The 24,447-nt window shown below is 42.3% G+C and overlaps 2 protein-coding genes across 17 annotated transcripts in view; both read left to right on the top strand.

Moving 5' to 3' along the window:
- The window catches only part of CELF1 (CUGBP Elav-like family member 1), a 58,060-nt gene extending 48,159 nt beyond the window's left edge, over positions 1-9,901 (top strand). For 6 of the 13 annotated variants that reach the window (XM_054068577.1, XM_054068574.1, XM_054068573.1 and 3 more), the window contains one exon: positions 696-9,900. In XM_054068577.1, coding sequence (XP_053924552.1) covers positions 696-823 — 128 coding nt within the window. In that variant the 3' untranslated portion in view covers positions 824-9,900. Of the gene's footprint in view, positions 1-695 lie in introns of all 13 variants that reach the window. The other 7 variants (XM_054068575.1, XM_054068572.1, XM_054068570.1 and 4 more) reach the window with 3 other exon arrangements.
- A 1,833-nt stretch (positions 9,902-11,734) lies between these two features.
- On the top strand, positions 11,735-23,945 carry RAPSN (receptor associated protein of the synapse). 4 transcript variants are annotated; one of them, XM_054067909.1, is made up of 10 exons: positions 11,735-14,713; positions 17,169-17,507; positions 18,785-18,943; positions 19,287-19,385; positions 19,483-19,605; positions 20,712-20,857; position 21,355; positions 22,136-22,189; positions 22,779-22,978; positions 23,637-23,853. In XM_054067909.1, the coding sequence occupies exons 1-10, from the start codon at positions 14,498-14,500 to the stop codon at positions 23,707-23,709; spliced, it is 1,410 nt and encodes a 469-aa protein (XP_053923884.1). In that variant the 5' UTR covers positions 11,735-14,497; the 3' UTR covers positions 23,710-23,853. The 4 variants fall into 4 exon arrangements, with proteins under 4 accessions (XP_053923884.1, XP_053923883.1, XP_009568381.2 ...); XM_009570086.2 differs by lacking the exons at positions 20,712-20,857; position 21,355 and having other exon boundaries at positions 12,221-14,713; XM_054067907.1 differs by lacking the exons at positions 20,712-20,857; position 21,355 and having other exon boundaries at positions 12,221-14,713; positions 23,251-23,777.
- The last annotated feature ends 502 nt before the right edge of the window (positions 23,946-24,447 follow it).

Raw genomic sequence — 24,447 nt, 5'->3', positions numbered from 1 at the left:
TTTTAATGTTTGAGCCAAATGATGTGAACAGTCTGATGCTTTGTGGGAACATAAGATTATTCTGAGCATCAGGCTGTACACCCGCATATAGGATGATCATCTCAGGTAGAGATACCAGCCATTTACTGGAGTTATTTAAAATGGGTTCATTCAAAACCCTGGAGAAGTTTATTTTGACGATGCTCTTTCCCTGGAATGATATACAGCTTCTTATCCAAGAGAGACTTAAACAATAGATGTGTAAGTGCCGCTCTGCCTTGACAGCTACTTCACTCTAAACAAATCTATTCCTATAATGCCAAGAGGGTGATATCAGTCTTGTATCTCTAATGGGCTTTCATGTATAGATTAACGTTTTCCAGGTTTGGTTTTCTTGCAGGTATGAGATCTTACAAAACAAACAGCAGAACTCATTTTTATTGGAAGACTAGAAAATGTTGTTTTAATTTCCTGAACTTTCTATATCTTTTGGCCAAAGTTCCATACATCAGAAAGCAATGCTTTGTCTGAGAGCCCTTAGTAGCTCTCAGACCTAGTAAGAAGGTTTTATGAAGACTCTAAAACAGTTGTCAGCTGTTGAAAGTGGCATTTTATTGTAGGCCTCTCTTAACCTTGTGAGTACCTGCATTTCCTGTTGTGAGTAGCTGTTCTGGACAGCTTTGGTGTGGTGTAATTATGTGTTTTCCTTTCTTTAGGTTTTGTAAGTTACGACAATCCTGTCTCTGCGCAGGCTGCCATTCAGTCCATGAATGGCTTTCAGATTGGCATGAAGCGTCTGAAAGTGCAGCTCAAGCGCTCTAAGAATGACAGCAAGCCATACTGAGCGCCTCTCCCCTCCGGGACTGGAGTGAAAAGGATCTTCTGGTAAGTTGGAGAGGAGCGCACTTAATGATTCGAAGCCCTAAGGCTGTGTTTTTACAGTCCTGGAAGCTGATCCATGCCTTCTATCTGGCACATCTTCCTTTGAAGATTCGGCTGCAGCCTCTACTGAGAATACCGCTTCGGATGGAGGACAAGTTTGTGCTTTTGTTTCCAGTGTTTTACTTTGGAGTTTAGGTGCCATATCGCTGAGGTTTTTTGTTTTGTTCTTTTTTTTTTTTCCCTCTTATTTGAAGTTTGCTGTGTTTGTACCCAGTGAGTGTTGAGAAGGACCAATGCCAGCTCCTTGGGGGTGGGGAGGTAAGGTTAAAGGGAGCAACAGAAACTGACACCACGCTGCCTTGGGATAGAGAGGAGAAGGGGAAGCAGAACTGACACCACACTGCCATGAGGGAGAGAAGGGAAAGCAGAAATAACACGGAACAGCTGATGGAAACAAAGGTGGGGAAGGAGAACTGAGTCCATCCAAGTTTGGGTGAGCAAGGAACAAACTCCAAATCGCCTTTGTCATGCCCCATCCAGTCTTTGAAACTTCCTTAACTGTATACCATGGTGGAGATTTAGTAAATCATCTCTAAAGCAGGAGACAGGCTAGAAGGGGGAACACATTAACAAGCCAGAGGAAAACTGCAGTGATTTTTATTTTTTCACTGTATATAATGTAGTGTTTATAGGGCACTGTGAATGTACACAGCACTTTATAAAATTAATGCATAATGTCCCTGTCCAGAAAACTTCTCTATTTACAGTTAAATATTAATGAGATGCAGTGAATTTCTCTGTATTTAAGAAAACTTCATCCTGTGTACTTTATACCTATCTGCAAAACCTAGATAGAGAGAGACAGCTTAGTCTAGGGCTGGAAACAAGAAACTTTTGATCCCTAGTAACCTGCAGAATTTTTTGGACAATTTTTTTATTCATAACAGTTCATCACATTCCCCATTTATGTTGAATAATGTCCTTTTTGCAGGTATTACCTTGAATTCATTCTAATAAGAATAATGTAAGTGCTGTTTGTCTCTTAAAATGACTGTTATACTGAGATACAAAGCTGAGAGTTAACCCTGATACAGCTCTTGAGGCTCCTCTTTTATACATGTTCTCATAGGATTTGATTTCTCAGTCTTAACTGCATTGCAAAGGTAACTTCCTGGGTGCTTTTAAAAACAAACAAAAAAAAAGAAACAAAAAGCAACCACCACCCCCCAAAAAAACCAGTTTGTGCAGTGATTTGGTCTAGTAATTAGGTATTTTTTTATACTGCAGTTTTCCTTTACGGTGTTGTGTACCAGTACAAACAAGCTAACACAGGAGCTGTGAAACCAGAGCAGAGCATTGAGCCATTCAGTCTTATTCTGCCTTTTGGTACTAGTTGTTATCTTCTATATTGAAGGAAAATTGAACACACTCCTTCAATGAACACGCACTTCCACACACTTGTGAAATTGTTAGTGCATTGCTAAGGGCCTTTGTTATACACTGGTTTTAGGGGGCTTAAAGGACTTTTGACACTCTGGCCTGGTTTGGTTCGAGAAATCAGTAGAGCCCCATTTTATAACCACCAAAATCCACCTCTGTGACAAGAGGACATTTACAATTTCTGTGCATCTCTTAACAGAAGTTCCATTTACCTCATTTTCTCTTTTCCTTTTTTTCTTTGTATTCTTGGTTTGTGGTGCTGTTTCCCAGGGCATCAGCTAATCAGCTAATGCTGCAATGTGGGAGCCGGCTGCTAAATGATGAACGTGTGGGTCAGACATAAGGTTGGGACTTCCTGTTCTGCTCCAGCAGGAGGAGCACTAAACCCATCAAATCCGAGATAACATTCAGAATCAACACTCATATGCGGTGGTCTGCTGGGAATGTCAGGGAAGGTCTGGCGTTCCCAGGTACTGCATCCCCTGGGATCTCAAACAAACCTCAGAAGTGGTTGTCACAAGACCTGACTGATAGTATCCAAGAAAATCCCTTTCCATTCTTGAATTGAAAATCAAAGAGTTAGTTGATGCCAGTCTGTCCATGTAGATGGCTGACAGATAAATCTATCAGTGTTATTCAAATCATTTTGTGGTGGCAAAGGTTCAAAGGCCAGATTGCCAAATTTCCCAGTTATGCTGGCATGTGGTACCCTTCTATGTTAATTATTTGAATCTTTCTAGAAAAGTAAATATACACTTAAGTGAGCCATGTAAACTTGAATTCTGCACGACGAGAAAGATGTGTCCTGGTTTTCTGAGAAGAGTGTTGGAGTGTGAAGGCCTCCAGGGTGATAATGGGATTTTTTTAATAAATAATATACTTTTCAAAAAAAAATTAAAAAAAAAAAAGAAAAAAAACATAGTTGGGAGCAACTGCTCCAAGTGCAACCTGCTGTAACCAAGAATGTTGTTTCTATTTTTATAGAAGTTTTATACCGCTCCAGGGTGGAGAATATTTATTACCTAAATTATTTCACTGGAAAAAAAAAAAAGGCCAGGGTTTTGTAGAATCCTGAATGTGATTGTTTTACACACATACTGATGTGCATGATTGAAACTACTGATTTTCAGTGGCCTGTTTGCAGTCCAACAACTGCTAAATGGGGGAGACAAACGCTGTGAACCAGCGGAGGAGAGCACTGTGCTCTGGGGTCTCTACAGTCACTTACCTTCTTTGCATCCTATCCCACTGTACTATCTGAGACCTTTGTCCTGTTTTTCTTTTAACCTGGTGCTCTGGCCTCTTTACTAGCCACTTCAGTTGCCCAAAATTAGATACTTTAGCTTTTGCATCCGATAGCATGTACTCAATACTGTAACTTACAGATCAAGCTTGACATTGCTGCAAACTGGTGCAATTCCTGTTGATTTTAGGAGATTCACCAGTTTACACTGTGGCTTGGTTTGATCAGTGAGTCTTCCCAGGCGTAATCACCTTAAGACACCTAACTCGGGCTAGCTCTTGTGCCTTACTGGCATAACTCTAAGTATTGCCAAAAAGAAAAAAGAAATCTATGCAGGTTAAATTTTAAAAGATGTGATCCTCAGATGGTTCAAATCAATGCAGTTCTACTCTCTTCAGTAGAGCTGCATCAGTTTTCACCAGCTGAAGATGTTGCCCTTTTTGTGTACTTGTTTCAGATTTCTGTTTCTTGGTGTACCAATGTATATGTTGCCAAAGTTAATAAATGTATCAAGTTTGTGACTTGGGCAGAATTTTTTCTGATAACAGAACTGATCAGATAAAGTCAACATTTCTGTGTCTGTTTGGCTGCTGCTCACTCTGGAGATTTAGGTTTTTCTTGCCTTACGGTCTTAAGCTAGTTTTCTTCCTTGTTCATTGGCAGGAAAGTCTGGGATTTGTGGGGGACTTGGGGCTTTTAAATTTTATTTTATTTTTAATTCCTGTCATGCTGTCGTTCAAGTGCAAATCAAATCAGTGTCAAAAGCTTTATTTCCTGGATAGTAGGATGAGTTGAGTGAGTTCAAATAAACGGCAGAAGGACTGACTTAAGGACAAAGCCACATGGACAAAGTATTCTACGTGCTTATAAACCAAAGAATCTGAGTTTCCTACAACAAAAGCCAGTGGGACTTCTGATGAAATGGAACTCCACATATTTTTAGAAACAAGATGAAAATAGCCTAGTTCATAGTTTGTTTTTTTTTTTCTCAGAAGACATTTGATTTTTACTAGATATGCTGTAATAAGATGAAAGTATTGTGAACAATTGAAGTCCTAGTCTGATGCTACTTAGTGTCAAGTACTATAGTAAACAAAATAGTAGGTTCTTCAGTTCCTGAGATAATCAGCAGTCCAAAATAGGATATCTCTTTGTAGTTTAGTTTTTTCTTCCAGTAATACAAAGCTTGCATTATTAAAAAATGCCTTTGATATATAGTGATTAAATTTTAACCCTAAGCAGAAAGGGGATTGGAGTTTTTCAGAAGTAACTGAGACAATGATGGCAAATATCTTTTTGTATTTTAATTATGAGGCAGTTTGCTAGCTGTGAGCACTATCATCTGCAAAAAGGGCGCATCATAAAACTTCTCCCTGGCAGATGCCTCTATGGGGGAAAAATTCTTCATCAGAATACTGAAGGTTGCAGATTCTGATAGATTCTGCTTGTGTGATAGAATCAACTGAAGTATTTCTTCTTGTTGATGGTTGTAAGTTAGGGAAGAACAGCCAAGCAGAATGAAATTGTTCCTTTTTCATTTGGAAATATTTAAAAGCAAGTTGGATAGAGCAAATTACAAATGATGGGTGCGAATATGAACATAAAATGTTTGGAAAGCTTCTGGTTACAAACATTTAAACATAAGGTTACTATATATCCCTGAGCACACCCACTACAAAATACAAAACAGAGAAGGCAGAATTACCGTGCTTGTGAGAATAAAACGGGGACAAACTGGAATAACTTTTCCCAAGTCATAAGTTCTTATCCAGCATATCATGGTTCTGCTTTTGTAGGTAAGCCCTTCCTCAGGGCTTTAATGAAATTTACTCTTTTCTTCAAAGTTACTGAGTGAAATATTTGAAAAGTCTCTATCAATAAAACCTCAAGCAAATCACACAAAGATTCTCTATAGTGCATGCTGAGATGTCACTGGATTTCATGCCTCTTCTTGTTTCTCACACCTCAGTTAATGATGAATTTGCCTTTGTCATTTAGGACTGAAACCTTACAGCTATCTGCAAACTATCTAGAGTATTTCTAGCACTGTAGAAATAACTGCAAGAGTTGCATTTTACTCTGTTTGCTAGAGTTGGTTTAAGCTTCTTACTAAGTCCTTTCCCTGATTTGGAAAGTATGAAGAGCAAATTAATCTCAGCAGTTCTAGTAAGTGGTGTGTTGCAGGTTTAGTGGCCAGTGTGCTGCTTGTTGCTTTGGAACTAGAATGCAACATTTGCTATTTTCAAACTTACTATAAATGTTATAATATGCAAATCTTGCCTTGCTGTAGTCTCTAACCAGCAGCTTTGAGATGTGCTGAAGAGTAAGGCCACAAACAGGGAGATAAAGGGGCGTTGAGGGGAGCATGGGGTGGGATGTGGAGGAAGGAATTAAAAAGAAGAAACTTACTTCCACTCTCCCCTGCCTCCCACATCCTTCCCAAAATGTTTCTTGTCTCTTGCAGTTCACGAGCTGAGGGGTGGAAACAAAGGTATTTCTGTCACTTAATGTAAAAATTATTTTTTGTATACACTGTTCAAGAAAGCTTCAGGAAACACATTTTTTTCAAATTACCAAACTGGCAACAGTGACTGTAGAGCTTCTCAGAGCCCAGAATCCCTTCCTCACAAAGTCAGGGAGCTAGGGGCTGTTTTATATAAGAGGTTGGGAGCAGAAAATCCCTTTGCAGCTCTATTGGTATGAAAAATGCTCAGCTAGGACAAGTCTTAGCTTGCAGTCAAGTCTTAAGGGATTCTTCTGTAATGTGTGGTGGTTTTTTCTTGTATAATATCTTTCTTGTTTTCCCCTGTTCTAAATCATCCACCTCCAGTTTCATGGGCTCCTAGGGAATGAGAAGGGACTGTAGCTGAAGGAAAGAACATGGGCTACCACTGCCTAAGGACTCCCCATGTTAGGATGCAAGAAAAGTCTCTGCTGCCAAACCACCCGTGAAACCCTTTTGTCCTCCGTCTTGTTTCTCATGGTCCTCAGTCTCTGTGGCCAAATGTTAGCCCTGGAACTATATTTTTTGGAGTTGGTCTCCTGGGGAGGGAGCTTGCTCTGTTCTTTCCCTAAACAGAGCTAGTGGAGACACTGGGCATGGAGCAAGGTGAATGCATGCCAATCAATGTGTCAGTAGGCTCAGGAGTATTCCACAGACTGGGTATTGAGAGGGGAAATCCACACCTGCTTTCATTTGGTTTCTGGCAGTTTGATGTTTACTTGGTGTCCTTCATGTACTTCAACTTTTACTTGTCCATCGTTGGCATGTGCTACCCTTCCCTGTCAACTCCCTTCCCCAGGAGATTTCATTGTACAGTGCCCATTCTTGTTCTCTCTCTCTGTGTTTGGATGTACTGCTCTGTGTAACTCAGTGGGTCTCCCTCTTTCTGGTTTGTTTTTTTTCTAGATTCCTGCCGTTTGTTCATCGTTGTGCCTAAAGCATGTCGATGTGGCGTTCAAGTACATCGTCCAAATCCTTGTCTCTTCAGCTTCTCTGATGCTTGAACTCTCACCTTTGACCTTGTGTTGACCTTTGATGCTGATGTGTATTTTTATTACGTTTGTTTCTTTCTTTTTTTTTTTTTTTGTGCTGCCAAATTGGTTTTGCTAGAAAGACTGCTGAAGGGGAATATTTAAACTTGCATTTGAATATAAAAGAATTTCTATTTTTCTAGACCTTCGTAAGATAACCACTTGATTTTGTGAATCTGATTCTTTGTAATTGTCTTCAGAGCAGCCTTGCTAGCATACCTTGTGGAGTATTTGTATTTCTGTGAACATACAGCCAATCACTTTCTAGGCTTAGTTTTTTCTGTGTGCTTAGTTTTAAAAACACAGTTTCAAAGAAAAAGTCAATTATATGGTGTGACTCAATCTTTCAGGAGACTTCTAGTCACATTTTGCTGATCTGGTTTCTGTGCTTGAGGAGACAGCATGTGTTTTTATGAGTTCAAACTTGTGACTTGAGTGGCATCAGCAGAAAACACTTGAACTACTTTTTCTTGTGATTGTAGCTACATTTTTGCCCTGGCATTTATTGATTTTTTTTTTTAATTATTATTATTTCTTTTTTATTTTTTCCCCTGCTTCCTTGTGTGATTATCAGTCTGCAGTGAAAATTTGATCAAAGTTGATGTTGTATTTTGTTAAGCTCCAGCATGCTTGGTTTTTTTGTAACTACAATCTCCTCAGCAAAATGTGATGTTTTTGTTTTAATCTTTCAAACTAAGATAGTGCCCAGAGATGGTTTGCATGTTTCCCGCTGTTTTCTTCACACCCTCGTATATATCACCTTCACCTCTCTGTTTTCTATAGTTTGTGCAAAAACTGAGCAATTTCATGGGTTTGAAAGGTATCCTTTAAATTGGTGGTTTTGGTATGACAAATATCTGATCAGAAGCCACCTGAGGGCATCTACCTGTGCACTTAGACTGTCTGCCTGACAGAGCACCTGGACCGTGTTCCATCTCTAGTGCTGTCAGAGGCTCCCAGGGGCTTGGTTGCACTGTTCCTGAAGTGGAAGCTTTGGTGGAAGGGGATAACTGGGGAGCAGGAAGGTGGGGAAACTTCACAATATTTCTGTTTCCAAAGTTATCTGAAGCAAGGGCTCCTTTGAAACACTCTTTATGAGCATTTTGTATAATTCAGGACACATTATTGTGAAGTCCAGCCCCAGCTTAATACCATCGATCAGACCTTGATGGTAGGATCCTGGAAGGATCAAGGTTCACTCTTGAAATAAAGTGTTTGAAATATCCCAGAGAAAGCATTTGTAAACCTGGTCCTACAACTGCTGGCTCTTTTCCCAAGTGACAAGCACAATACAACAGCCTCTGAAGCTGTTACCTGAACAGGGTACCATCCCCAGCTCTCTTCTTAAGGGCCTTAGCTGGGGAATCTCTACGGAGATTTTTTAGTTTTTGTTTAGTTTTTAATTGGGTAATGAGCTAAGCAGTTTTTCTGACTTGCAGGATGAACTAGAACAGGTTACTGCTTTCTGGGTAGCAGGCTTCCCCCTACCTTATATACTAGCTGCACAGGTAGAAACTGGCATGTAACTTCTAGACGAAGGCAGCTGAAGAGTGCGTGCTGTGATGAAGTTTCAGTCAGGAGGAGAGGCAAGCTAGCGTAGGTATCTTAACATTTGATAGTAATGTGAAATGAAATCCCAGGCGAAGGGGTTTTGTTGGGAAAACAGATTTTGTTTGATTGGATAGAAATTTTACTTTTTTCCAGTGTTTGGGATAATGCAAAGACATGAAAGGAATTTTTTTTTCTATCCTGCTCCTGTGTTTGCTGAGGATACTATATTCTCAATAGATATTGGCTAGACTCGTGTAGACAGTCCTCAATCTGCTTATAAGACAGAACATGTTTGAATACGATACATACACCTGGGAGGGAAGCATGAGGCTGGATGAGAAGAGGATAGAGACTTGTTTATTTGGGATGTTGTGGGCTGGCTGCTGTTAGTCCCACAGTCTGAATGCACAGGGCTGTGAGGCAGTGGGGGGCACTGATACCCTGCAGTGTATTGAGTAGCTGCCAATACGTTTCTGTACGTGCACATTTGGTTCCATAAGGAACTTTGGGGAAACCTGTGGAAAAATATCTGAAGAAAACCAAAATGCCAAACGTTGGATGTTTCTTTCCTTTCTTCTTTCCTTTTCTTCCTTTGGTTGTTTTAATTGTTCTGTGGTGGTTTTAATGGATTTGAGATAGTGGAGCAGCAGCTGCCTTTCTGATTTTTGGCTGCTTTTTGTGAATAATTTAAAAAGAAAATTTACATTTTGGAGACAAACCTGTGGGCTTTTTTATTGGTACAAACATTGTATTTAACACTAGGGGTTTTGTACAGTTTTTTGCCTTTTCTACTAGAAAACAATGTGATGAGAAAACAAATTGCCACTATGACCAAATGTAGAGTCTGTTCTGCAGTAACGGGATTTAATCAACTCGAAGTCGTGGTTCAGTCGTAGAAATGCTTTTCTTTACCTTGTTTGAGCTGTTCCTTTTTTTTCCTGTTTTGATTTGCAAAACAAAATGTCTTTTTGTGTGAAATTGTGTTGTACTCTGTAGAGAATTACAGATTTTACTTCAATGGTTTAAAAAGCAGAGGAGCACTAGTTGCTTTTCTGATCTGATCACAGAGTTTGTGTAGTGGATTTAAAAATGAAAAGATTTGTAACAAGTTTGGAATGAAGCGAGTATGTGTTAAAGGAATTTTCTTCCTTTTGTGTGTGTGTTTTTTTTTCTTTTTGTCCCAAAGGGCAACTTAAAGCTGTTTTAATTGCACAGACACACTGACAACAAGTCATTTTGTATATGCCAAGTGTGGTACCTTCCTTTGTTTATTTGCTATTAAACTGTTTGAGAAGAGTCCTTGTGTGTTGTATTTGTGTCTTAAACTTGAGGTTCTTTTGGGATCCAGTTGTGGGAAGATGAAAAGAGAGATCAGAGAACAATCTTCCATTTTTTTAGCTGTGAGCCACGAAGTTTTCATCACCCGATACCCCTTGTTCTGGATGTACAACATAGGTCTGGATTTTTACCTCTATGTTGATGAGCTACTTTGAGTAGAATTGGAAAGGGTTTTGTGATTAAATAATCATAGCCTCCCTTTTTTATAATTTTGCACTCAAGTCCTATTTAGACATTAGATCTAGAAAAGCTGGGATTCTTGAATAGCGCAAATACGTAATACGCTAGGGAGTGAGATGTAGGCATATCCAGCCTCACAGAATTGGTGCTGCCACTTGCCTGTCCATGCACTGTTTCATGGTGTTCTAAGGGCTGTGTAACCATCATAACATCAGGCTTCAGCTGTGTAGGAACAGCGCATGTGCGTGGTGCCATGTGGGATTAGACAGACATGAGCTTATACTGCTCCTGTGAGTCCCATACCTGTCACTGCCTCCTTACTCCTTCCAGGAGCACAGCCAAGCTTGCTGAGCCCATCCTGGCTCTGCAACATGAAGGTATCTGCAGTCCCAGTGCTCCTGGTTCTGGAAATACTGCACAGGGAAACCCCGGATGGGCTGGGATTATTTACTAGCTCAGGTTTTGGGATACATGGAACTTATCTGCTTTTTATTTAGAACTAAAAGATGTTAAAAGATGTTAATAATTTCAAATAAAACTAGTTGTAAAATAAATATTTGCTTTAGGCAAAGAATAGTGTGTTTAGAAACTTGCCAGAAGTTTGACATTATTATTGCCTCTCTCAGAAGGAAAGTACCACAATGGCCATGACTTTGCCACATTTCTGAAAGCTCCTAAAGTTCAGTGATGTTACTCCTTCCTTCTGCATCTTGGATACTGCAAGCGTTTTCAGGGCAGCTACGTTTCTCCTCTGTGTCCTTTTCCTCTGTTATCTATATACTCTGTTTCACCTCATTGCTTCCTACATGACTGTAAATCTGAGAGCACTTGCAAGCATCAGGATTCAGTGCTGCATTCCTTTCCCTGCAGCACACCAATTGCGGAGTGAGGCACCAAGCCATCTGTTACAGACTATGCCTGGATCTCTGCAGTTAATTTGCAGCTGTTGAGAAGGGAGGCTGGAGAGATTTCAATTCAGATGTGTCTGAGGTGAAGGATGGAGAGAAACAATTGAATTAGAAAAAGGGGTTGTTAAGGCAGGATGGAAGTTTCCTGCTTGTGTAAAGAATCTAGCCTCATCTTATGCAGTCAAAGCTCTGCAAGTCTGATCTTACAGAACTGATGCTAGATCCTCTGGGTGTGTAGGGTTTGTTTTGGTTTTTTTTTTTGAAGGCTTTCTCCTTAATTTAAAAGGTCATCACCAATCAGTAGACAATTAAACAACAAATGAGAGGTAGTGTATTAATCTCCCAAAATTTCATGTGCGTTGTTGTATTTATCAACATCGGTAGAAAATACAAGAACCTGTAGATTAAGAACCTGATATTTTAGGAGAATTTTTTTTCCTCTTGCATCCACCTCCACCTTTCACTACATATCTTGACTCCAGTCTCCAATCTTCCTGACTCTAACGGCCGTGTTCTGCTCTCTTTATATGGCCAGGAGTCACTAGGGATACATAATGAAGAGCAGTGAGGAAGAGGACAAGGGGCTCTATGGTCACTCTGAAGAAGTGACTGCATGATTAGCAGTTCTGCATGTAAAGGTCCACTGCCTGGCAGGTGAGATGCCCTAATCTGGGGATTCTATGCACCTTGCAGGCTTACAAGTATTTGCAGTTTCTGAGAAGAAACTCTGGATCATTTACTGTAGAATTTATACCTGAATCTTGTATGAACTGGAGCTATCTTGAGCCACAGACTGATGATCACTCTGCCATTGCTTTCTGCAGCAGCATGAGTAGTCAGTGTGTTGGTGATTCTACCTATTTACCCCTCCTTAGTTAGGCAGCCACATTGGCTTAAACTGGTGTGTTTTGTACAAAAGTATGTTCTGTTTTTCAAAAATCATCAGTTGGACGTTGATGGATCTAGCCCTTATTTAATTCTGATGAGTTTCAATCTCAGTAGGTGAGTTGATTAAGAGACTAAGCACTGTTTTATAGGAGAACTCAAAAGCAACACTGATCAACAAAACACAGGTAATTTCCTTCCTGTTAGATGAGTTTTGTTGGACCACAAGGCATCCTCTTCCCACTGTGCCTATTCTTTGTGGAATATGAGAGTGAATATTGAGGGGAACAGTGCTTTGGTGAATTGGTCCAGAAGCATCAGTAGTTACAGACATTATTCTTTTTGTAGCAGGTTAATTTTGCAAATTAGTCTATTCCAGAAAAGAATGTTATTTTTTTTCCCTTTCTTGAGCTTGATTCTTTTATGTAGCAGACCCCAATGGTTGCTATCCATGGCCTCTTAACTTCTCCACATCCAGAAAGCTGTGCTTTCGATGGGGACTCGTCTTCTGCATCTTGTGTCCATCTCACCACCCACTTCCAGAGAGTTATAAGAATTACTGCAGGGAAGTGAGACTTTTTCTTTCTTTAAGTTCTGAATCAGACTTTTATGGAAGCCCTAAAATCTATAAAGTACCTAGGGTAATAATTTTAACAGTGCTGCTGAAGTAAGTTGTGCGCATTAACCAGTTGTGCCTCAGTGTTACTTTTCTTCAGCCTTCTGTAGGTTTTTCCACTGTTTCTACTTCCTAAGTTTGAGAGTACAGAGTCTATGGTGAAACATCATCTAGAACATTAGCACTCTGAAAAACAACGCTAAATAATGTAAATGTGGAATACATAAGCTCCCCAAAGACAATCTATCTGATTGTAGCGAGAGTTTTCTACCATTTAAAATGCTTTTTATTTAAGGTAGTTCTCTGAGGAAATTTTGGATGAAGGCATGGATAGACTGTCTTAAGGTCATGACTGCTGTGATGTAAAGCCTCTGGGTAGTCTGTGATTCATTATTCTTGTGTCCTGGTTTCCTTAGGGATATTACCTCAGAAAGGCTCCCTTAGGGTTGTGTTTCCTTAGGCAGCCGTGACATGGGCCAGGGTAGACCAGCTGGTGGCCTGTGTGATGATTCTGTTGGTATTTACCTTTGCTTGGGGAAGCGCTGCCACCAAGTTCACATACAAGCAGGGAAGGCAACTGGAGACGTGCCTTCTTCTGCCTGTGGGTCTGTTATAACTCTGAATTGCCATTTCTTCCCTTTGACCTGTAAAAGGATTTCAAAACAGGTGTCTGGGACTTCTATATCTGAAAGACATTAGACTTCCCTGAGGCATCCCCCCCACGACAAGTTTGGTATCTCTTCTTATGAAGGACAGAGTACATCTATAGATAACCAAGACTGGGTCCATTAAACATGCAGCACATCAGTGAAGATATGAAACTTGACTCCTAGAGGAACTGGCTTAACTTTTACTCTTTCAAAGAGCGTGTAAGAGTGTTAAAAAAAATCTTCTAATTAGGCTAACAATTCTCTTATGCAGTCAGAAGCTGCAGAAACCTGTTGCTTTGGGTCATGATTGTCATTCATAGTAAAAACAGAAAGTTCTGGATGCAGAACTTCAGAAGTGCCTTTGACAACTTCTGTTGAAAACTCTTGGAGGACTGTCACACGTATCTGATGGCAGTGAGCAAGTCAGTCATGAACAAAGTTTTTCAGGATGTTTAACTTCTTTTTGTCCCTGAAATTTAGAAGTCCGTGCCATATTTGCAGCAAATCGGTAACAGAACTGACCTTTGTCCACAGAAGAAGTCTATACTATCAGGTGAGGTCCTAAGAAAGAAGGCTGAATTTTGTGCCTAGCAAAGTATCAGGCACATTGTTACAAGTATAATACTGCGCACCTGTACATGTTGAAGCCTTCTAGTTCATATCTTACTTTTTAAAGCATGTATTGTTCCTAAAGCTATGACTCCTAGCTGAGGCTGCTACCTCCCAGGTTAGCCCACCACCACCAGTGCTCGTAAAAGGGCATGGCCAGAGAGAGAGAGAGGAAAGAGACAACAGAGACATCCCTGTGACTGTAGCTGATTGTTTCTCGCTAGGGTATTTATAAGCTGCATACAGCAGGCAGGGGTGGGTAGGTGGCTCATCATGACCTTGTGAGCTGGGGAGCCTGACTAGCATTCCTGGGAATCACGTGAGCCAGACTGGCAGGCGCAGCTGTAGCCAATGCGAAGGAGACCAGCACTGGCTGCTCAGATTGAGTTTCACTCCTGCTGCTTGAGATTTTTCTCTTTCTCTCTCTGTTGTGCTTTTCCTCTTTGTTTATGGGACTGGATGGGCAAATACACTGGTGGAATCCTAGCAAGCAAGATGTCTGCCTAGTGGACTTGGAATTCTACCTTCAATGCTGAGCAACCACTTCTTGCCATTGCTTACTACAACTCCAGCCCACCGACGTGGCTGGCCTTCTACGGCTCCAAGCTGCCCTCTATTAGAGTGCTTTATGTTGTGTTCTTTTCTATGCACTTATTTTTTTTCTGTCCTTAGAGGTTAGTGTATGAGGCTTTTTAATGCATGGGAGATGGGTCAGGACCAGACAAAGCAACAAATAGAGAAAGGACTCCATCTTTACCAGTCTAATCAGACTGAAAAGGCTCTGCGAGTCTGGACGAGGGTTTTGGAGAAGTCTGCGGATCCTGCTGGCAGGTTTCGGGTTTTGGGTTGTCTCATCACTGCTCATGCAGAGATGGGCAGATACAAAGATATGCTGAAGGTAAGGCGGACTGGAGATGAATGCATGCCATTGTGTTGCACCCACTACAGAGAGTGGTTGGAGACTAGAATGTGAAATCAAGAATTTATTTTGTATATAGTAGAACATACCAGCTATTGAGTGCATATTGAAGACTGCTGTAATCACTCTGTTGACCAATAGCTCCAGCCCACAAGATACTACTTTTCATTGGATCTGGTCCCTCAGGATTCCCAGATTATTGAAGTTCTTCAGTTAATCATGGGAATCTTTCTTGATTTATCCCCCACATGGAGGCACACCATGCTATCAGGCTTCAGCAAAAGATATGAAAACAGAGCCTTTGCTCCGCTTGAAGCTGTTTACAGTGTGCACATCACTGTAAAAAGAGCTCTCCAAGTGGATTCTGTAGAATAAGCAGCAGTCTTGTGGAGACATGTCTATTATCTTGTCGTTCAATTACTGTTTAATATCTAATACTGATCTTACACTTTTTAAATTACAATTATTTATTTGTAAGGGAGTTGATTAAGAGGGGAAAGAAGATGATTTTTTCGGTGGCGTGTGGGAGGGTGGGTGTGGGAGGGCGTGACGGGGTGGGTGTGAGAGACATTCCAGGAGGGGTCTGGCAGTTCAGGTGAGAGAGGGGCTCTCAGTTGTCAGGACACCATAAAAGAAAGAAGAGTATGGGGCTTGATAGAAGAGTGGTAAAAAGAAGCTGAAATTACTTTTCAAGAACATGAGGATAAACATGTTTAAGTGAATGAAAAGAAGCTTATGTGTAGACCTGAGAAGTATCAGGGTGCATCTAGAGAGCAGCAGGCAGTGTTTGGGAGGATGACTCAGGAATCTGGAAGACAAGGCAAGAAGAGAAACTAACCAAGCCTGAAATAAGGTCTTGTTAAAGGACCTTGATATTCTCCTGATGTTTTTGGTTACCTCTTACTAGACTGGTAATTCTTCAGCATTTAGCACAAAATGTGAAGGGGGTGCCCACATCTCACTTGAAAAGTACTTGGTAGTTCTGTTTAGAATGGGAGGTCACCTCTCACTAGTAAACCCACACACGTGTCGAAGCCCTATCTTAAAACCAAACAAAGAAGAAGAGTATTAATACACTCAGAAAACATTTGAAGAAAAATAATTCTGATAAGTGATTGTAATTAGGTGGTGGCAGAAACATCAGACTGAAAAGCAAAAAGGGTAAGATGTGGCTACCTGACGGAAATGCTGGAGGCTTCGTGGAAAACAAGGAACAGGCAAAGGTGTGGGCTTAATATACCTGAACCTTGATTTGTTACCTGAGAAGAGAATAGAAAGTGGGATCAGAATAGGTGAATTGTAGTATTTCCCAGTATTGGGAAGGGAAAATGGTTTCAGTCAAACTGATTTTACACCACAAGTAGTCAAAGATAGAGGAAGGAGAACTTTAGCAATAAGCTATTGAGAGAGGAAGTAACACGAGAAAATGGGTCACAATTAAAGGCATGACATTAACTGTGATTTAAGAAGGGTTACGATGCTCAACCTGTTTTGGAGAGAAAAATTACTTCACACCAAGCAACGAGTCTGTGGCAATCAGGAAATAATGAAGAACTTGTACAAAGGTAAGGGAATGCAGGGGAGCGTGAGCTAATACACATTTCTGGCTCCACATAGCAGCTTTCCTAGAGTGCTATGGAAACTGAGAACATATATACCCAAACATACACAATTTATGTCGTTGGTTTCTTTATTTGGTAGAGTATGTAAAATGTTCTAGTAGCTTAAATTATTATTTGCTGCCATTATACAAAAAGGAAGTAATTGGTGCCCTTGAGAACTGTTATCCATAAACCTAACTGCTAATCTCTAATGAAATCATTCTGAGAAAATTGTGAAGTATTTATTTAACATCACAAAACACAGAAGAGAGTCCTTGCTCATACCGATTGGCAGTCTGAAATAAAAAGACTTCAAGTCATTTAAGAGGACTATGCAGTGAATCCTGAAGGTTATAGAACAGAAAATATCAATACTGCCATTTGGTAGTATAAAATTGATGAAAGAAGGAGCTTCCTTACTTTCTTTTATTAACAGATCACATTAATATCGCAAGAATTCCAGAGAAAGTGGATTAAATTAAATTTAGTGAAAGAAAACTGAGCTACATTGTGTCAAATGTTTCCTTCTTCATCTGCTTCTCTTCAGGGCCATTCAACAGTTTTTTTCTACTAACCACCAGCCTGGTTCATCTTCCTTGCCCCAAAGACTGTGTGGACAGAGGGAGAGGTTCCTTCAGACTGCTCAGAGGCTTTTTAAACCACCAGATTTAAACTGCTCAATGTATACAGTGCTTCTGAGTCTGTGCTGCTTGACTTCTCTGCCCAGCTCAGAGATAAGCTGCTTCTCTAGTACAGGGTGCTGCTCTGTGGGTCTTTGAGCTGTGTGTAAATAAACTACACGTTTTTATAAACACTATCTTTTCTACTTAAAGTTTGCAGTGGTACAGATTGACACAGCACGGGAGCTGGAAGACCCGGATTACCTTACAGAGAGCTACCTAAACCTGGCTCGCAGCAATGAGAAACTCTGTGAATTCCAGAAAACAATCTCTTACTGTAAGACGTGCATGAACATGCAGGGTACCACTGTGAGCCTGAAGCTGAATGGCCAGGTGAGCCTCAGCATGGGCAATGCCTTCTTGGGCCTCAGCATCTTCCAGAAGGCTTTGGAGTGCTTTGAGAAAGCTTTACGCTACGCACACAACAACGATGACAAGATGTTGGAGTGTCGAGTCTGCTGCAGCCTCGGGAACTTCTACACCCAAATAAAGGTGTGGTAACCTAAGAGATGGAAGGGCGATTGCCTCATTATAAATTCAGGAAAGAATTGGAAATGTGTGAATTTCATCTTATGTTTTTGCTATAGAAAGTGAAGTACTGAGAGACTGTGGTAAACTAAAATCTCTCCTCTGTAAGATCATCATTTGAGTACTCTTGTTCACAGTAAGGATAAAAGGATTAGTGTGATGTTCATATAGCAGAGCAGAAAAGCTACGTGTTGAAAAGACCAAACATACCTTCAAAGAATATCGCATCAGAGTAGGTACTGTCTGCACACAGGGCTGGCAGCCAGAACTCATGAATTCTCTATTTCCACCACTATGTTATGCAAGTAGCTACTTACATGAGCAAAAATAGGCAGGAACTGAAGATGGGGGTAAATTGCTAGTTCCAACTTCTATTAAAAAGAGCAACAAAATAGGTTTTCCTCACAAAGTCTTGATTTTTGTCACTAATGCAAGACTCGCCAACTGCAGTGTTGAAAACTTTCACTAAACTTCCCTCATAATACCAAAAACAAAGAAAAGAACATTGTGTTGGAAACTGGTAAGGTATGAAATAGGAAAGGAAAAAGGAAATTTTAAAAACTTCTAGTTTCCTTTGTGCATCTTGGAGAACTGAAAAATATGGGTACATTTTCATTTCTGCAGTCTTGTGAAACTTACTTGAGAATAGTTTTAGATATTTTGATAATAGTTTCATGTACTTATTGTAAAATCAGGTTTCTTTTTAAAACACTTTCAATGCAGAAAGATGCTTAAGAAGTAAAATGTCTTCTGTATGACTTATGGTGGATTTGGTAAGGCCGTGATTTTGTTCCTGTTTCCTGCAATAACCGTCCTCTTGGAGATCCTGACTCACCATTCAGAGAAGATGAGGACTCCATGTAAATGTTGAAAGCAGGGGTGATGTAAGAGCATGGAAAGTTTTCAGCCCTTGGTTACAGGGGAAGAAAAATGGTTCCTGCAGATTAAAGCTGATGGCATGCTATATAAAATTCATTTGCTGTGTCATTGACCTAGTGTCCTTAACCCAGAGGGTAATATGAATTGACTAGATGGCAATTCCAACTTCCACAGTTTGATATGCAGAGAAAATATCTAGTGTAATACAGCATGTGGAAGAGAAGCAGCAGGAATTGAAAGGTGTACAGAAAACCACTAGTTGTTGCAGTGTTAGTAACTAAAAAAAGGTTGCTTTTTTTTCCCTTTCCCTTTTGCTTCGTTTTTTGCTGTAACTGGTTTCTGTCTGCTTGGCTGCCTTACAGGACTACGAGAAAGCCTTGTTCTTCCCATGTAAAGCAGCTGAACTGGTGAATGATTATGGAAAGGGCTGGAGCTTGAAGTACCGTGCAATGAGCCAATATCACATGGCAGTGGCCTATCGGAAGCTGGGGCGCTTGGCAGATGCTATGGACTGCTGTGAGGTATAGGGTACAGGTAGAATGCAGAGCTGTCAGAGGTCTCTGCAGGGGGATCTTGCCTCCAGAACTGGGAGGAAGAGAGATACCATGGCGTTCACACTTGACTCTAGATGTCCCTGCTGCCCCCCAGTCACAGAGTGGTGGTTTCAGTATCCCAGAAAGTCTCCAAAGTTTGGGGCTATGAGTGGCCCTTGATGGGGAATATGTGAACAAGTCTTTACTTGCTTTAAAAACACTATGCCATTTGTTTGGTGCTGACCTTTCGGTGGCTGGAGAGCACAGTCCCAGCCCTGCGGTTTTGAACCAGGAACAAGCTCTTTTACTGACCAAAGGCAATTTCTTTCAGGAGTCCATGAAGATTGCCCTGCAGCATGGTGACCGGCCTCTGCAAGCACTGTGTCTGCTGTGCTTTGCAGATATCCACCGCAGTCGCAAAGACATTCAGGTACAGCTTTTTCCTGCCAAGAAGGACAGAGGGGATAGCAAGAGGATGTGAAAAGCAAGCTATAGTAAAGCATGTGTTTTCCTCCCCGCTTCTGCAGACAGCCTTTCCTCGGTACGATTCCTCCATGAGCATCATGACAGAGATTGGAAACCGCCTGGGCCTGGTCCAGGTGCTGCTAGGAATGACTAAGTGCTGGATGATGCAGAAGGAGCTGGACAAGGTCAGTTACAAGCTTGCTTCTACAGAAGTTTGTTAGACAAGATCAGAGCGTATAGTCTTTGCAGTAGAGACCTGCAACCCTTGGTTCTGCCAGCAAGGTTGGCTATGTTTCTCTGAATAGTCCCTCTCACCCAGGAATTTATTTCTAACAGTATGAACATCCATTCTGAGTCAGACTGCGAACTTATAGAACTGTCTGATTTGTCACTGCTGACGACATAAAACTCTACCCTGAAAAAGCAGCCCTGAGGGAAGGAAGCTTGTTCCTGCCATTGTAGGCAATCAGGTTATGCCCATGCTCTGAAATAGATTCCACTGCCTACGTTTTAGCTATATGACTAAGCTCATTATTCTGATAGTGATGACATTTAGACAGCTCTACAGCTCCACCATGTGCTTTTCAGACAAATGTGGCATCAAATTCCTAGAGAAACTTTTGAAGGTATAAAAACTGTGATATGAAACGGAGAAACAAGAGCAGAAAATCATTTGGGAATAGACAACTGGTCAGTATAGTACAAGAGGATGAAGTTACTTATTTGAAAATGCTTAGGCAGGGTATGTGTGTTAAAATCTAGATAGCACTAGATGCAGCAGGGCATACTGCAGGAACGTTACTGGGCTGTAGAATGAGATGCTTAAATGTTAGCCTTGAACCAGCGCTGTACAACCTGGAACGCTTGCTGTGGGTGTACGTATGATGGAGATTCACTCTTATCACTCATATGAGACACAAAGAATTTTAGTTCAATTTGTCAGAAAAGACAAGTTCAAGGTGCTGTTAGCATCTGAGTTGCCTTGCAATCTCAGTAACTAACTATTAGGTTTGCAATGGAAGAAGAAACTGTGGACTTAAACTTTGCTCTGTGTAATCCCCTCTCTGCCTCATAACTTATATTCAAAAGAATGGGACAGGACACACCTGGTAGGCCTCTATGTAAGAAAAAATTTAGAGCACTCATCAAACCCCTGTATCTGCTGATCCACACGCCAGCCACTTGCACCTTCTGATATCATAAGCCTGGTGAGGGCTTCGCACAAAGTCCTAACCTCACCAAAACCCACAATAGAAGAGAGTGAATAGATGAATCTTATTTTCTGTTTCAGGCACTAGAGGAAAGTCTGCCCTGGTGGTCAGGGGCCTTATGCCCCAAATATGGCCTCAAATGTCACAGCCCTGGATACTCACCCAGGCCTGTTTCTCAACTTGCAAGTCACAGCTTCCATTTCTCATGCTACTCATCCCAATATCAGTTACCCAATAAAGCAGCTTGCTAACTTTCCACTTGCAGATTCCCTGTTCTTGTCCTAGGTCCCTCCATTTTCATGGTCTCCTTAGTTAGTTAGTTTTCTTTCATTTGCATGTAGTCAGTACTATTGCAGTTCCTCCCAGTCTGCTGTCACAGCCTGCTTGCCCGAACTCCTGTGCAGTCTCATATTCCTGTTCAAGACAAACTGTCTTGTGGACTTTTCAGCATCTCTTCCCTCACCCCACATGCTTCACTTCGATTCTTAGTCATGGTCATTTACTTTCAAGGTTTTCAAGTACGCAGTCTCTCTCCTAGGCACAGCTCTCAGTTATGTTGTACCTGCTAGCCTTCAGTTCCTGCTTCCCTCTTCTACAAGATCCTTATTCTAGGCTGTTGCTGCCACCACAGCAGCATGAATGCCATCTTCTCTGCATTCAAGGTGCATTCTTTCATCTCCTCTGGTCATTTTCTCCTAGAATGACAGTAATGACAAACTATAGGGTAGAAATTTAATAATGTTTCTCCTAAAAAATATTGCGTCACAAGGGAGATCTTTTCTTCCCCTTGGACAAATCCAAACCAGATCTTGATAGTTGTGGAAAACAGAGACTGATGATCAGAACAGCGAGGAACACTGTGGCATCTAGGGTAAAGTAGGCACTCATTTGGTGTAACAGCTGCTATGCTAAATACTTTCCTTCAGATTGAAAAAGATAGATAGCAGTATACTCCTACATCACACCATGTGTAAGTAGGACAAAATGGATAGATGAACAGCAGGGAAAAGATGGAAGAGTGTAGTGTTTGTAGTGCTGATCCCTTTCCTCCCCTCTTGTACAAGGGAAATTGGAGTTGCCCAGTGATTATTGAACCAATAGGGTGGGATGTGAAAAAGGGTTGCTTTGCTTGTGTTTCATACCAACCTCAACGACTATGTGTGACCGAGCTTAAATAAGTCTGTATTCCCTCTGCTTGGAAACACCAGTCTCTGCTAACATCATACCCCTACCTTGCACAGTGTGGCTGGAACAGAAATGTAGCTCTTGGATTATATGTGGTCTTTCAGAAACCAAGCTTTTATTACGAAGGAACTTTTGGGAGGGGAGGGAAATCTGCAAGACCTCTATCTTGCATCTCCAGCATTGCAGGGATGCTTGTTTATCCAAATCCTACTCTGTACCTCTTTACCTCTTTATTTTAATAATTCTCATAGGACATTCATACAAGTCTGGTTTTGATATATCAGACTGAGAACTGATGATGCATGCTTTCCATTCACAGGCTCTAGAAAGCATTGAAAAGGCACAGGAGCTGGCAGAGGGACTAGGGAACAAGGTAGGATCCTAAAGCTTCTCTTCAGCACTGTCTGTAGTCTTCAGGCAATGTAAGAAGCCAAACATTAAAGTATCCAGAGTTGTTATTGCTTATTAACATGTCCATATTATCCAGCTGATGCTTGGGACTTGCTTTGTTGTTAAGTGTTTAGTTGTGGGCAGTTGCACAGATAATCATCAGTGTGCAAGTCTGAAAAGTGAGGGAGGAGTCAGCGAGGGATAAACAAAGGGGAATGGGAAACAGTAAAAATGGAGTATGAAACAAGTAGAGAGCTAGAGGATTAGGGATCTCTTCTTGAAAATACTATTGCCCTGAGCAGCAGCTGAACCGTGTGCTGGCTGGAGGCAAAGGGAAGTGAAATGCAATGTATTTAATAGATAGCTCAGGAAAACCATCTTGACAAAAGAAGCTGCAGAGTACTTCGACCTGCTGACCTCTTTAATACTACAGAGAAGTAGGGTTAACAGCAGGAAGTGCTGGACACTAATGTCCTGATGACTGATCCTATCCCTCGGGCAGCTTCCTGAGCTGATGTTTCTCTCTTTCTTCTTGTTGTTCACTTTCTTATGTTTCTACCCTTCATGTGCAGCTTGGCCTGCTGAAACTCCACTGCCTGTGTGAAAGGATCTATCGCACAAAGGGGCAGCAGCGAGAATTGCGTGACCATGTAGTGAAGTTCCATGAATGTGTGGAGGAGATGGAGCTGTACTGTGGCATGTGTGGAGAGTCCATTGGGGAGAAGAACAACCAGCTCCAGGCACTGCCCTGCTCCCACTTCTTCCACTTCAAGTAATGAGCTGGAACTACTAAAGATCCTTGTCCCAACATTAGTCATAAGAGCTGTTCGTGCCCAGAGTAGGACAGTCCTATGTAGGCTGTTCCCCAGGTCTTTGTCCTGCTTACCTGTGCCCTGCAATGTTGTGAATCTCATGACCTTGAAGGGTGAGATTTAGCCATAATAGTCATCCCACTCACAGTTCTGTCTTCTAAAGTGATTGTTCACCAACGCCCTTGTAGGTGCTCAGCCTCGTTCACAGATTTGTATTTAATTCCTCTTGCAGGGAACGGGTTTGGATTTTCCACCCGAATCGCTGTGCTTTCTCTCTTGCCTAGAGCTGCACGAAGGTGAAGGTGTCCAGCCTGAGACCGTGCAGCAAGTTAGCTGTACCACCATTTTATTTTTGGAAGAAACAGGAGTTTAATAAAACAACTAGTTCTAAAAAATTAGAATTTGAAACACCTCACAGCAACACCAAAATCGGTATCAAAGGCGCTGGTGTGGTTCTGTCTCCAGCATCGGGGGGGGGGAGGAATTTGCTGAAGTGCCTCCAGGGAAGGGCTGGGATAAAGACCCAATCCCCGCCGGCGGTGGGAGGGCGCTCGACCCTGCGTTCCGTGGTTCCCGGGGAGCCTCCGATCGCCCCTAACCGACCTCGTCCCTCCGCAGGTGCCTCCAGACCAACGGGACCCGCGGCTGCCCCAACTGCCGCCGCTCCTCGGTGAAGCCCGGCTACGTCTGACAGCCCGCGGGGGGTGCTCGGCCCTTCGGGACGCGCCTGGCGGCGGCGGGGACGGGGTGGGAAGCGGCTTCGCCTCATCCCGGCTCGCTTCTCTGTACCGGGATTGACTGCAATAAACGGCACCGACGGGAAGGAGTCCCCGCTGCCTCTGCGCCTCAGGGTGGGGGGGTGGCCTAGTCACCCCTGCCATGACCACGCCCCTCTATTGACCGTTCTCCTTGTCATGGTCACGCCCCCAGCGTGGTCACGCTTCCCGCCCCTTGGCCACGCCCCTCCACCGGCCATTCACATTGCAATGAACACGCCCCTGTCCTGGTCACGCTCTCTCTTGATCACGCCCCCCACACCTCACCCCAGCCGTGGACCCTCCCTCTGCCTCCTGACCACGCACCTCTGTTGTTATTCCCCTCGCATTGGCTACTACCCCTGCATTGGCACGCCCCCGTATCCCCTGCTCGATCCTGCCCTCCTGTCCCGCCCCTGTCACGGCCACGTTCCTGCCATGACCACGCCCACACACGTCATGGCCACGCCTCCTCTCTTGACCATTCCCGTTACACTGGCCACGCAGCCATATCAACCGGGCCCCGCCCCTTTTGCCACGCCTTGGCCCCGCTCCCGCCTCTGCCCCGCCCCAAAATGGCGGCAGGGCCATCGCTCAGCAGATTTGGTCGCTGTCACGTGACCCACGCCGGTTTTCCTACCTCGCGGCAGATTCGTCAGAGTCCCTGGGCCGCG

This window comes from Cuculus canorus, chromosome 5 (assembly GCF_017976375.1).
Source record: "Cuculus canorus isolate bCucCan1 chromosome 5, bCucCan1.pri, whole genome shotgun sequence".
NCBI lineage: Eukaryota > Metazoa > Chordata > Aves > Cuculiformes > Cuculidae > Cuculus > Cuculus canorus.
The sequence above is the reverse complement of the archived record's forward strand: the minus strand, read 5'-3'. Positions and strand labels throughout refer to the sequence as shown.